This window comes from Leishmania major, chromosome 34 (assembly GCF_000002725.2).
Source record: "Leishmania major strain Friedlin complete genome, chromosome 34".
In the NCBI taxonomy this organism is placed as follows: Eukaryota; Euglenozoa; class Kinetoplastea; order Trypanosomatida; family Trypanosomatidae; genus Leishmania; species Leishmania major.
The window spans coordinates 1,182,489-1,195,417 of record NC_007286.2 but is presented as its reverse complement, the minus strand read 5'-3'; the positions used below and the strand labels follow the sequence as shown (position 1 = coordinate 1,195,417).

General features: G+C 53.3%; 3 protein-coding genes across 3 annotated transcripts; all 3 read right to left on the bottom strand.

Moving 5' to 3' along the window:
• Nucleotides 1-336: 336 nt before the first annotated feature.
• LMJF_34_2590 (putative adaptor complex subunit medium chain 3) lies at nucleotides 337-1,743 on the bottom strand (the record flags this gene model as incomplete). Its single annotated transcript, XM_001686310.1, has 1 exon — nucleotides 337-1,743. The coding sequence occupies one exon, from the start codon at nucleotides 1,741-1,743 to the stop codon at nucleotides 337-339; it is 1,407 nt and encodes a 468-aa protein (XP_001686362.1).
• Nucleotides 1,744-7,423: 5,680 nt separating this feature from the next.
• Nucleotides 7,424-8,041, bottom strand: LMJF_34_2580 (conserved hypothetical protein; the record flags this gene model as incomplete). The annotated part of the gene is made up of 1 exon (XM_001686309.1): nucleotides 7,424-8,041. One exon carries the CDS (start codon nucleotides 8,039-8,041, stop codon nucleotides 7,424-7,426), a length of 618 nt encoding a protein of 205 aa, XP_001686361.1.
• A 3,414-nt stretch (nucleotides 8,042-11,455) lies between these two features.
• Nucleotides 11,456-12,901, bottom strand: LMJF_34_2570 (conserved hypothetical protein; the record flags this gene model as incomplete). Its single annotated transcript, XM_001686308.1, has 1 exon — nucleotides 11,456-12,901. One exon carries the CDS (start codon nucleotides 12,899-12,901, stop codon nucleotides 11,456-11,458), a length of 1,446 nt encoding a protein of 481 aa, XP_001686360.1.
• Nucleotides 12,902-12,929: the final 28 nt, after the last annotated feature.

Here is a 12,929-nt window from a genome sequence, read left to right as displayed (position 1 = left end):
GCGAAAACGAGCAAAACTCAAACAAGGGGAAAGGTGAAGGACGCGGCTGAGTCACAGCAGCCACACTCTTCATACGGTTGTCCTCGTTTGTTGTTGCCTTGTTTCTGGCGTGGTTATGTATGAGCCGGTACAAGCGTGTGTATTGTGTGTGAGAGGAGAGCGTAGGAAACAGGGAGCTTATGTGGAGTACACAAGCGCACGCGCAAGCGAAGGGAGTAAGCTGATGCAACTTTGGTAGGAGAGGAGGAGGAGGCTACGCCAAACAGAGGATGATGCGCGGACGCACACGCATGCCCTGCACACGCTTGGAGGGATGCGTTGGGCCTTGCATGTGCATCAGGCGCCTCGGATGAAGTAGCTGCCAGACTGCGTTAGGTACTTCAGCCCCTTGTACGGCTTGCCGATTTCATTCAAAACCTGAACCGAATCCACGCGAAGGCTACTCATGATTCGGTTCGGCAGCTGGAACGACACGGCGGCCATGGTGGCGTTTCCGACTCCGGCCGCACGGGCTGTTGCCCGCGCCGACCTCGATGGCGCCGCGTTGTCATGCCCCCGCTCGCCACTGCTGTCACCACCTTCCGGCTCTAATAAGAACTCACCACCGAGGGACGGCGTTGCGGAATGCGTCAAGTTGCCCACGCTCCACGTGAGCGTCGCCTTGGAGCGGTCGAAAACGGTCGTGCCGCTCGAACAGTTCGTCACTGTGAGCGATGACGTGTTTGGCGGCAGCAGGAGGCGCACAGAGAGCCGCTGCACATCCTTGTCCTTCTCCGCCACGGAGGAGAAGCCCGCTCCGCCACCGCGGATGCCTGCCATGCAATGGAAGCGACCACCCGTAGCGTTGAAAGTGACCTGCGGGGTCACGTAGAACGGTGGAAGCGGCATCAGCAGGGAAGACTTGCAGGTGTACTTCATCAACGTGAACTTGCCGTCGGGGGGAATGAAGCAGAGCGTGCGATCGTGCTCATAGCGGTCCAGGCGGACGCATCGATGAAAGGCCACGTCGTCCACCACGGTGTCGACATCGCGCAGGCGCAGCACCACGTCAGGCATGCCGCTCAGCCGGCAATTCACCTCGATGCTCCCCTGCACAGCAGCCCTGACGCAGCGGCCCTCGCTGTCCAGGACGTAGTCCAGCGACTCCACCACGTCAAAGAGTATTTCATTCGTGTTGTGACGCGTCTCCGGGTCCCGCCATGGTACACCACCGAAGAAGCTGGATGCTTGCCGGCTGCCAACCCCAATGGCAGTGCGGCTGCCGACCGGCATCACCTTGCTCACGAGCGGCGTGTCCAGTATAGTGCGCACGCGGTTCTCGAGCGTCGGCCGCGGCACCAGCTCCTCCAGTGAGCAGAGCTCAGTGGTGAGGGGGTAGCCGTAGTCAAACATCTCCTGTAGTAGCTGATAGACGGTAGAGAAGTTTTCTCGAATGGTGTTCTCCGTCACCTCGCTCAGGTATGTTGTGAGAACGCGGGCCACGAGACAGAGCTGCTCAATCACCACTAGCGCCGTGTCGTCTGAAGGGTGTGTACCGACGAGAAACACGTTGTTGCGGTGGATGTGCGAGAACACGGTGCCGCCGTAGGCGACGATGGCAGCGGGCGCCTCGCGGCCTCCCTTCGACGGCGCCATATAGGTCGCCCAGAATCCCTCCAACATTGAGCGCGGGATTTGCTCACTAAATTGCAGCTCCACCATCACCTCGCCATGCTCATTCAGCAAAAAAATACATGACAACATGACGCCCCGCGGGGTGACAAAGCGTCGTGAGCGAACACGATGCACACACCACCGGTAACAAGAGAAACAAGACAAGGAGATGCGGCACCCTCCTTTTACCTGCCTGCTCTCGTCTTGATGGCGACAAGAGGAGAGGGAAGAGGGGAGAGGGGAGAAGGAATCTCCGGCAGAAAGGGTGTGGGACCACTAAAATGCAGCTTCAACAACAGATGAAGAAAGACACACCAAAAAGCCCCAATGCACATACATCTACATACACATATATGTGTATATATATATATATATATGTGTGTGTGTGTGTGTGTATCGCAAATAAAGCGTGACACATGCGAGAGGCGAACCACGATAACGTATAATATGCGTTCCGAGAGATGTATGCGGGTATGTAAAAAGGGGAGAGCATGTGAAGAGAAGGCGATATGGGCTACACTAGGCGGTGGAGACGGCAGCGCCAACGATGGTCGTGAAGTCCTTCCTTTTGTCAGCGCGTGGGTGGGTGAAAGTCTCCTAGAACACGAAGTCGCCACAGCCGGTAGGAGAGTACTCTGTGACGACCCCTCTTACACGAACACGTTCCCTCTGTACCTGTGCACCGCGCGTTCTTCTGAGGCACGCTACAAGAGGGGCACAAAGTAGGTAATAACGGTGTGCAGAAGAAAGAGACATCATAGGGCATCAGCCGCGAAAATCGGTTGGAGTAACCAGAAAGTGAGAGACAAGGAAAGAGACCAGTGGAGAATGTAGGGATGGTGTGTGTGTAGTCTCTCTTCTGCACCGCCCGCACTTGTGGTTGAGATAGAGGGAAGGTGCATGCCCGCTCGGCACCGTGTCGTTGTGGTTGCCAACGCCTCACATTTCGCGTTCCGTCAAACCGCAGAAGTGCCTGCCGTGGCGGAAAAGGAAAGATGTGCGGCAGAAGGCAGCGCCTACCCCCTCCCCCTCTTCCTCAGTAGCAACGCTACCATGTGCGGCGTGCGGAAGAAGGTAGAGAGGGTCATCGCCGTCGGGCGATGCGTCTCTCGTTCGTCGTCTCACTCCAGGTAACACACCGCAGGCGACAAGTCCGTCTGCGGCAAAAATGCATGTCCTCGATGTCCTCGTAGCCACAAAAGCCTGCGACCGAACACACAGAGCTTCACGTCATTTTTTTTTAGTGAGCGATTTAGCACAAAGAAAGAAAAGAGAGCGAAGAGAAAAAAAACACACAAGAGCAAACAAGGAACCATAATATTGACGACACGAGGAGGGGAGAGGGCGTTGCATCGGGGAGGGGGGATGGATTCAGACAGTAGGACGGAAAAAAAGCACGTGCGCACACAACAGCAGTTCCAACAGAGACGACAACACAGCTGCATCACCCGAACACACACACACAAAAAAAAAAGAAAGATAACGAAAGCGAAACAAAAGTGGAAAGAAAAAAAAAATACAATCACACTGGTAGCAGCAGCCGAAAAGAGGAGCAACGCACAAGAGAGCAAAAAAAAAAAAAACATAAACACAAAGTAAAAGCGCGAAAAGGGGGAAAAAAGAAAAAGGAGCATGTGACATCCCTCTTTTTTTTTCTGTGCTTTCGCTTCACCGGGCACCGGACTTCTCTCTGTGCGGATGGGGGGGGGGAGGGGAGGGGGGGAGAAACCTCTCCCCCCCCCCCAATCCTCCTCCTTCTTTTTTTTTCAATTGTGCAGCGGCCCTTTTGTGCTTGCAGTTGTTCTCTTACCATCGTGAGCCTCATCTTCTTTCCTCCTTGTAATTGTCACTGTGAAAGCCGCTCATGCACAACGCACTTCCCTTGATCGAAAAACGTCGAGCTTGAGGATCTGTCTGCGCATGTGTGTTTGTGTGGGTGTGTGTTTTTCGTGTTTCGCTTTCTTCTCCTGGTGAACAGGAAGGAAGGGAAGAAGATGGGTTGACGTGATTTTGTTGTCTTCCGTGCACCATATTCTTCTTCCCTCTCCATTTTTTTCGGTATATGGCATTTACCTGTTTCTTTTTTTTTCGTGGGAGAGCGGAGGGGAGGGGAGGAGCTTCTCTCTTTTTTTATCGCCGTTTCTTCTTTCGTGTATGGTTCGATCATTTCCCTACAGCAAACAAAAAATTCGTACATTCCCTGTCTTTTCCTCATTCCTTCCTGTTGTTTGGTCGTCGTCGTCGTCAATCGCACTTGAAGTCTGACAAACGGGGAAAAAGGCGAAAAAATTTGTTCGAGGGTTTGTGTGTCTTCTTGTCGTTGCGGCAGCAGAGGAGACAATGCGTTCAGGTTTGCCAAGGTGTTCAAGAGCCCTAGCAATGCCCTCTGCTTTCGTTGTTTTCTTTTCCTCTTTCGTTCTCTTGGTGCCTGCGTCACGCTTGCCCTCTCCTACCGCCCATACCCAGCCGTCACGGTTCTCCCTCGCTCTCTTCTTAGCGATGAAAAGCACACGTTGTGTACTTGCGTCAGTGAAGAGAAACGAAAGCGTGAATGGGGATGATGGAGAAGCTAAGTAACAAGAAAAAGAGGCAGCACCAGCAGTGGACACGGTAGGCAGAGAAAAACCGAAACGAAAAAAAAAAAAACAGAGGGAGGCACCGAACACACCGACGAACACAGTGAGAAACAAGGCGTAAAGGACAAGCCGTGGAAGTGAGCGAAAAATGATAATGCGAGTTTGGGTCTTGAACGTAAACGGGACGCGGAGTAAAGGAGATGCAAATAGAGAAGAGAGCCGGATTCTTTCCTCGTGCTCCTGAGCAGCTTCAGCCAATGCCACTCTCACCGCTGTACATGTGTGCCGTATCATCCATCCTACACCTCCCTTGTACAATACAAGAAAGAAGAAAGATCGAGAGAGAAAGGGGGGAAAAGGGAAACTCAGTCGAGCTAACAAACGGCGAAGGGAGGAAGAGACAGAAACACACACACGCACGCACGCGTCCATCATATATTATTTTCCTTGATGCGACTTTTTTGTTTTCTTTCGCGCGCGTCGTCTACCCCTCCCCCTCTTCCACGTGTACTCTTGGTCTGCTTGTTTTTTTTGTTTGCTTTTCTCTGCATGTGTGAGATGGTGTTTTTTCTTTGTAAAAAAGAGCATCAAACAAAATAGGGCGCGCGCTTGTATGTGCCTGTGTGGGATGTGTGCGTGTGTGTGTGTGTGTGTGTGTGTGTTTGTGGATGGTTGGGTGGCTGGGTGGCTGGGTGGGTGCATCTGTTTTTGTTCTTTTCTTTCTTCGCCTTCTTTTCCTCTTTTTTTCTTTTTCTTGCGTTTTCTTTTTCCTCTTCGTCTTCTTCGCATCTCTTGTTTTATGTCTGATTTTCTTTTGTTTGTTTTTTGTTATGGAGGGCGCGACGGCCCGCTGTCTTCTCACAGTAGTACCTCGTCGCCTTCACATGCTGCGTGAGACATGCGGACAAACTTTACGGAGCAGACGATGAACAAGCTTACGGCACACGCCCGAGAGAACAACAAACAAAAAACGAAAAGAAGAAACGAAGAGAATGGCAAGAGATGGGCCGATGGAGAGAGACGAGTCAAATTAAAGAGAGGTAATAGTGGTGCTGGTGCTGGTGCTGGTGGTGGTAGCTCGTAATAGTTCAGAGGAAAGGAAACCTAAAGGAACGGGGAGAGAGAAGAAAAAGAAAAGAGGGGAAAAAAGTTCTTCATTAACCAGGGCGGAGAGAAAGAGAGCAAAACACAATGCCGTCTGTACGGATGGCGTCAGGAAAACAAAAATAAAAAAGGGGGCGGGGCAGAGAAGTTCTTTGTTCTTTGCTAGTATCACTCTTAAGTAAGTGGTCGATGGATGGGGGAGGGAAGGGGAGGGGGCTGATGGTGGAAGAGCGATTGTGTAAATTTACGTCCATGTCCGTTCACGAGTGATGGGAGAGAGGTCGATTCTCCTCTTTTTTGCTGTTGTTGTTCTTTGTATTTGGGGGTTTTCGGGGGCTTTGTCAGAAGACATCCGTTTTCTCCCTTCCTCTTCTCGCCCTTCGCTCTCTCTCCTCTGTTTTGCCAGCCTCTATTGAATGCCCTCTCCAGAATCGAGAACGAAGTACCTCCCTTCTTCGTCTTCTTTTCGCCCTTCTCGCCTACCCAGTAAACGAAAAAAAATGTTCCGTAGTCCTTTCCTCTGTCTGCCGCTTGCTTGCCCATCTCGCGTCTCTTTCGCAGGCATTTTTTTTTCCTTGTGGTTCACCGAAAAGGCAGAGAGAGAGAGAGCGAAGGACACGCGTAGCAACGAAAAAACGTGGAGGGAACATCACTTCAAAATGGCAAAGCAAACATGGCAAGGAGACACCGACGGAACAAGAAGAAGAGAGGAGAAGAGAGGAGAGAAAAGGGAGGTTGGTCTGCCCTCATTTTTGTTTTCTTCTTCATGTTTGCTTTGGTTACTATGGCGGGGTCGCACAAGGGTTTCAGGGACTTTGAAAAGATACACGTACAGCTTTTTCCTCTTTTTTCATTTTCTCTGTGTGTGTGTGTGTGTGTGTGTGTGTTTTCTTCACTGCTATCTGACGAGAGAGAGGAGAGAAGCGAAAAGGGACAGAGAGAAGAAACAACCAAACACAGGAAAGGAAAAGAGAATAGAAAAGAGGGTATAGGGTGAACGACGCCACGTTGCTCATGGTGTGTGCGTGTGTGTATGTGCTTGATTCTGAAAGTGTGAGGCCCTCACCTGGCTCCGCATACGCAGTTGTGCATACTACAGAAAGAAAAACGAACTGCACCGCGACTGTGGAGAGAAACAGTCGAACCACTACACGAAGAGGGTCGTCACCCATGCCCCTCAACATCACAAAAAAAAAATTCGAAAAGGAAAAAAAATCGTCAAAACGCCACGAAAGAACGAAAACAAAGAGCCAAGCCGCAACAAAACACATCAAAAGAAGCGACAGATATGCGCAGGAGAGGGAGAACAAAACACGCGCAATGATGGCGAAGTCGGAGAAGCAGGGGAGGGGGACGGGGGGGCAGAGGCAGGGGGAAAGCAAGCGGCCTTTTCCCCCTTGTTCCTTCGGCCCCCTCCCCCACCTCCTCCTCTGCCTCATCCTCTCGTTTTTTTTTCTCTCTTGTCGCTCGCGCTCACGCCGTAAACCCCCGCGCGGCATCACCCCTCCTTTTTCTTTCCGTCATCTTGGATTCCGCACTAATTTCGCCTCGTTTCGGGTGACTTGCGCCTGCACACGCCAAGGCACACATTGATACGGAAGCGAAATAGATACAAGTAGAACCAGCTAGGCGCTGCTGCGATCACCACACCGCGAGCCGGAGCACCGCGGCGCCATGCCACCAACACCAGTAAACCCAAAAAACAAAGAAAGGCAAAGTGGGTGAGGTACGAAGGGGAGTGGTACAACTACGGTATGTGTGTGAAAAAAAAAAAAGGAAACCGCGCAAAACAAGCGCGCTAATACACCCTGTCGTCTATCTCACGTTTCAGTCGCACGTCTTGTTTGATTTCTTGTTTGGTATGGCTTTTCTTTTTGTGTAATGTCCGCCCACAGCATCACCCATCGGAGGGCTCATACCATGAAAACCCCCCACACACAAAGATGGTGCAGCTGCAAGGGCAGGAATGTGACGAAGGCAGGCACGGACGGCCCTAAAGCTGGCAGGGACACTCACGCGCCACCCAGGTGCGCGCTGGCAAATAGCCAGCCCCTCCCCCTCGATTCCCGCTATTTACTTTCCCAGCGCTTCTAGTTCTCGCGGTCATCGCGGCGATCGATGGCCGCTACCCCGCGGCCACCACGGCTTCCGCCACGACCACCACGGCTGCCACCACGACCACCACGGCTGCCACCACGACCACCGCGGATGCCACCACGACCGCCACGACGGCTCATATTGGGGTCGCGCCTCTCCTGCTCCGTCACCTCGCTATCCGCGATCGGCTCCTGGTAACCAGGGTTGGACTTGTCCAAACAGTTACGGGACAACGTGATGAGGATTGTGGACACCTTGCGCTCCACCACGACGTTCTCGGGGTTCTGTGTGCGGTCGATCGGCTCGTACTCGTCGCGGACCAGCTCAGAGCCCAGCTCAGTGATCTGGTGCAGGCCAGCAATGCGGCGCTTCACGATTTCGGCGATGTTGACGGCGTTGTAGATGGCGCCGCCCATACCGCTGATCTTTACCGTGTCGTTGCGCGTCTTGCCGTCCTCACCGTTCAGCACGGCGATGACGTACGAGATGTAGCTGTGCTGGCCATGGGTAGCAGTCACACGCACCTCGTTCTCAGCACCCTCGGGGCGGTCGCGGTTCTCGCGGCCCTCGCGGACGCGGCGGTACTCATCACGGGACGGACGTGGAGGCATTGCTGCTTAGCGGGTTTTCCTGTTGCGAGGGTAAAAAAAGGAAAATGCAGGGCAGAGTAAGGCGAGTTGTATGCGATGCGAGAGACGAAACCGTGTCGAAACGCAGATGAGAAGGAAGGCTAATTCTTTTTGTGAAAATCTTCCACGAATAGGGGGGACAGGGCGCGTATGTGCGTGATGATAAAGACGGATCGAACAGAAAGGGAGGACACGTAGAGGAGGTGAGACACGTGTATGGGACACACCGACCAACCGGTCGTGCAGGTTTGTGAAGAATGCAGAAGACCACCAAAGCGGTGGGGGCCCGCAAGCAGGTACAGAAATGGACGAGGACAAGCAGAGCAGGGATGCGCATAGACGGCAGTCGTCAGAGACGCCTGAAAGGTGCGGTGCACTACGCACGGCAAGCAAGAAGGACGCACGGTACAACACGCGTGGAAGAGAGAAGCCCCAGTACCTGGTGAGATAAAAGGGGCGAGCATGGGGGAACAGGAAGGATGTGCACGCAAGCAACGAGCAAAACAGAATCATCAACTCCCGAGTGACCTTTCCATCTCCTTCAATCCCCCAGCGCCTTCCTCTCACGATTGGACGAGTCGCGTTGCTCGACCAGTTTATCGTCCGCTTGATACCCCTACACACAAGAGTGGGTACTTCTTGTCGTCGTGTTCGCTCTTCAGTCCCATGATGTTGTTTTGTTTATGTTTTCGAGGCAGCGAAGGGCTGCCCCGCGTACGCCGCAGCAGCTTGTCCGCCCTTTCGCAAGCACGCCAAAGCAAAAGATGATGACACCAACAGTCAACTCACGAGTGAATGAGAAGAAACAACTCAAAAAAAAAGACGACCACCAGCGCCTCCACATCATCCCCCCCCCTCAAACACACACACACGCATACGCATCTGCAACATCTTCTCCTACACTCTAGAGACACCAAACACAAAGGCAAAGGTGTGACGGCGGTCTAGGCATTCGTGCGTTTGTGGGCCAAATATTTTTGTTGTATTGTTTTCGCTCCTTCTCGGTGCATCCTGCTGCGTGTGAGTGTGTGTGTTTGCCCCTTTTCTTCGCGATTGTTTCCACCTCCCTAGTTGGAAAAGAGGCTAAACAAGAAACAGAGGGAAAAAGACGTGCAAAATCAGTGAAGGCAAGACGACAACAACAAGGAAAAGAAGTTAGTCCATGTGTGCGCGCGCGGTGCTGTATTCTTTTGTTTTCTGGGGGGACGGGTTCGTGTTGCTTTCGTGTTTTCCACCATGTGCGAGCGGAGAAGAGCAAAGCAGAACACGAAGAAAAAAAGGGGAAAACAACACGAAGGAAAACGAGTTCGCTATTGAATGAGAAGTGGGAGTCCACCACCACCGCCAACGCAACAAGAATACCGGCGCGCAACGCGACTCAGACAGAGACAGACGCAGGCGAATGCTTGTGTCACACGTGGCACTTGAGAACGCAGAACACCAAACCAAACGAATGAACAAACACGAAGGAGCGGTTGCACACATAGCATCGGCAACGCATGCATTGAGTCAGGGAAGCAACCGGTGAAGAAGAAAAAAAAAAAACATAAAAACCAGAGAAACCGCCTGACAACAAATGCGGCGGGACATGACCCACATAAGACGAAATGGGGGAGAAGAGAAGAGGCAGGGAAGAGCAGATGCCATTTTCCACGTCGCTTCCGTCTAGCCGTGATGATGATCACCTGAAGAGTCTCTCGCCTCACCCAAAGTCCAGCTCAAAGAGGAAAGGGGCAATCAAGAAAGAGATGAAAAAGGGGAAGAGAAGGCATGCTAACTCACATTTGAAGGTTACCGCCAACGCAAACACACACACACATACCACTTCTTCATGTCAGGTGTCGCGGCCAGCGGTGACTTGAAACCCCCACTCTCTCTTTCAGCCCTCCCCCCCCTCCCCCCATCCGTCCATTTTCTTCGCACTTTTTGCCCTGGCGAGCACGCAGGGATAAGAGCCCCAGTATGCTTAAAAGTAGGTGCGTATATGTGTGTGTGTGTGTGTGTGTGTGTGCACGTATTTCGGGGGGAAAAGGGGGTGGAGGCGCAAACAGAAATGTTATACTCTACGATGTAAAGAAGACAAACAGGCAAGGAGAAGTAGGTCAGTGCCGAGCAGAGAGGAGGGGATAAAATGAAAACGCGTTACTCCTCTCTTCTGGTTCCTTGTGTAGAGACGACGGGATAAAGCAGAGGCAAAAAAAAGGTCGCGTGTGCGTGCCTCAGGGAAGGAGGAGGTGCGGCAGTACCTCCTCCTCTACTGTCTCCCTCGATTCCAGACTTGCCCCCTCCCCGGGCCTCTCGTGCCCATGAGCGCAGCGCTCTTTTTGTAGTGATCGTGGCGGTAGAGTTTCATTGCTCACGCGCTTCATTCCTTCCAGCTTATGTGCCCGCGACGCTTTGACTTCAGCCCATCTACTACCCCTCTCTCTCGTTCTCGGGTCGCTGCGCCTACACTAAGTCGCCCGCCGGCACATGTGTGCGTGGGTGTGTGCGTGTGGACTCTCTATGTGTAGGCAGTGACAGATAAGAAAAAAACGAAGAAAAAGGCAAAAGAACCGAGAGCCCGCGGCTGAGTAATTAGATACAGACGACATGTGCCCGTGCACATGGTCCTTGCCCAACCCCTCCCACGCCCACACACACACACACACCGCCGCCGCCGTGCTTTTCACAAAAGGTCGAAAGCAGGAAGACAAGCAAGAGCCGAAGCACACATGCGCTTGTGACGCAACACACACACACGCATCTCCCAACAGAAAGTTGGGCAGAACTAACTCAAAAGCAGCGGCAGCGGCGGGCTGTTCGTCTCGTCGTTTCGACCGCTTTTTTCTTCCTTTTCGACGTGTTTTGATGCTGTTGTGGACACACACACACACACTGAAACACAAACAACAACAGCATGGGGGAGAGGTGCAGCAGCCTGGTGAGCCACGCCGGGGCCAAACTCAAAAAAAAAAAAAGAAAAGAACCACAAACGAAGAAAACTGTAAAGAAGACAAGAAAACAATGTAAGGGGGAAGGTTGGAGCGGCCTGTGGGGAGGGGGGGGTTGAAAAGGAACAAGCTCGCATGGGTCGTCATCGGCATACAGCAGCGAAGAGAGAAGACGACGAATCAGAAAAGGAGACGACCGCACACGCACACACACACACACACACACACACACACACACACACACACAGCGACAGCAGCTAACTATTCTCGTTGTTGCTGTTATATATGTGTCTGCGTGTGTGCGTAAGTCTCCTAAATTTCCTTTTTCATCCTTGGCCTGCCGTCACCGTCCTCATGGTCACGCACACACACACACACACACACACACACGCAGGGAAGAGTGAAGTGAACGTGCATTCGATAGCAAGAAAAAGGAGGCGGGAAGCAGACAAGAGAACAAGGACTACGCCTTGGACACCCTCTCGTCCATCAGTGCGCGCTGCCGGTCAAAGGCTCGCTGGTTCAGGTCACGCAGCGAGGTTAAGAGCTCGCGCATCATCCTCTGCTGTTGCTCCATCCAATTCCGATGATCACCAAAAGCTCGCGCCTTCGAATCCAGCATCGCAATCACCACGCGCACCGCCGCACTCGACTTCTCGGCGTTGGAGGCGGCGGCGTCAAGGTTCTGGATGATCTCCTGCGCCTCCGGCTCGCGAGAGCCCCAGTAGATCTTCTGCAGCGCAATCGAGCTGGAGCGGAAGGTCTGGCGGGTCTTCTTGCTATCCTCGTCTTGTTCAGCAAGAATCTGACGCTCATGCGAAACGCCCGCTTCCGCCTCTGTCAAGTAGTTGTTGTACTCCTCGCTGATAGCGTGCAGGCGATCCTGCAGGGAGACGATGAGGTTCTCAAGGCTGGTGGTGTACTGACGCACGATCGTCGCGTTCTCCTTCAAAGCCTCGCTCACCGATCCACGTCCGCGCTGGCGGTCTTCTTTAGCACGGCGTTCGTGGTCCTCAGCAATCTTTGTGTCGCGGTACGAGTGGATCTGCTGAGTGAGAGCAGCCACGTTGTTGTCGTACGACACCGACTCCGCCTGGCGCGCCTCTTCCGACTCCTTGAGCAGATCAGACAGCCGCTGGATCTGCGCGCGAGCCTGGTTCTCCGACTCCTGCGTGCGTTGTAGCACTGCTGCCATGTCCTCCATGCGCTCCATCAGCCTGTTGAACTCCTCGGTCTGATCAAAGTCGATAATGCTATTGCGCGGAGACGCGCTGCCGTTCGTGCGGGTGCGCAGCTGAGACTTGAGGTTCTCAATAATGTAGTCTTTTACCTCCATCTGCTCATTGTGCTCACGTTCCTTCGCCTCCTTTTCCTTCTTGTTTTCCTGGATGATAGCAGCGATGAGGTCGTTGTGGCGCTGCGCGCTCTTCTCCGTGCGCAGCTTCTCCTGCTTCACGGCCTCCAGCAACTTCTTTCTCTCGTCATCAACGACCTTGAGCTGGGTTTCCGCCTTTTTGCGAGCACCCTGCTCTTTACCCAGCTGCTGAAGCAGGCTCTGCTCGCGCTCAGCCACGGGGCCGGCGAGCTCCTCTTGAAGGGCCTGCAGCTGCTTCTTGAGTTCGTTCACCTTCTGCTCCTTGTCACCGCGCTCCTTATCCAACTCGCGATTTTTATCCTTGAGCTCCATCTCGAGATCCTTGAGGCGCTGCAGGGCAGCATCCAAGCCGTCCGGGGCGCCGTCGCGCTGGTTGTAAAGGCGCCACATCTCACGGAACGGGTACTCTTCAATTCGGTGGGCCATCTCCTCTTGGCTGATGTCTTCATCGTGGGTGACGTGGAAGGTCACGTAGAGGCTGCCAAGGCGAAACTGGACGTCTGTGATGGCCTCCTGAGGCACCGCCAGCGCCATGCTCGCCTCGCAGACAAATGTCTGATAG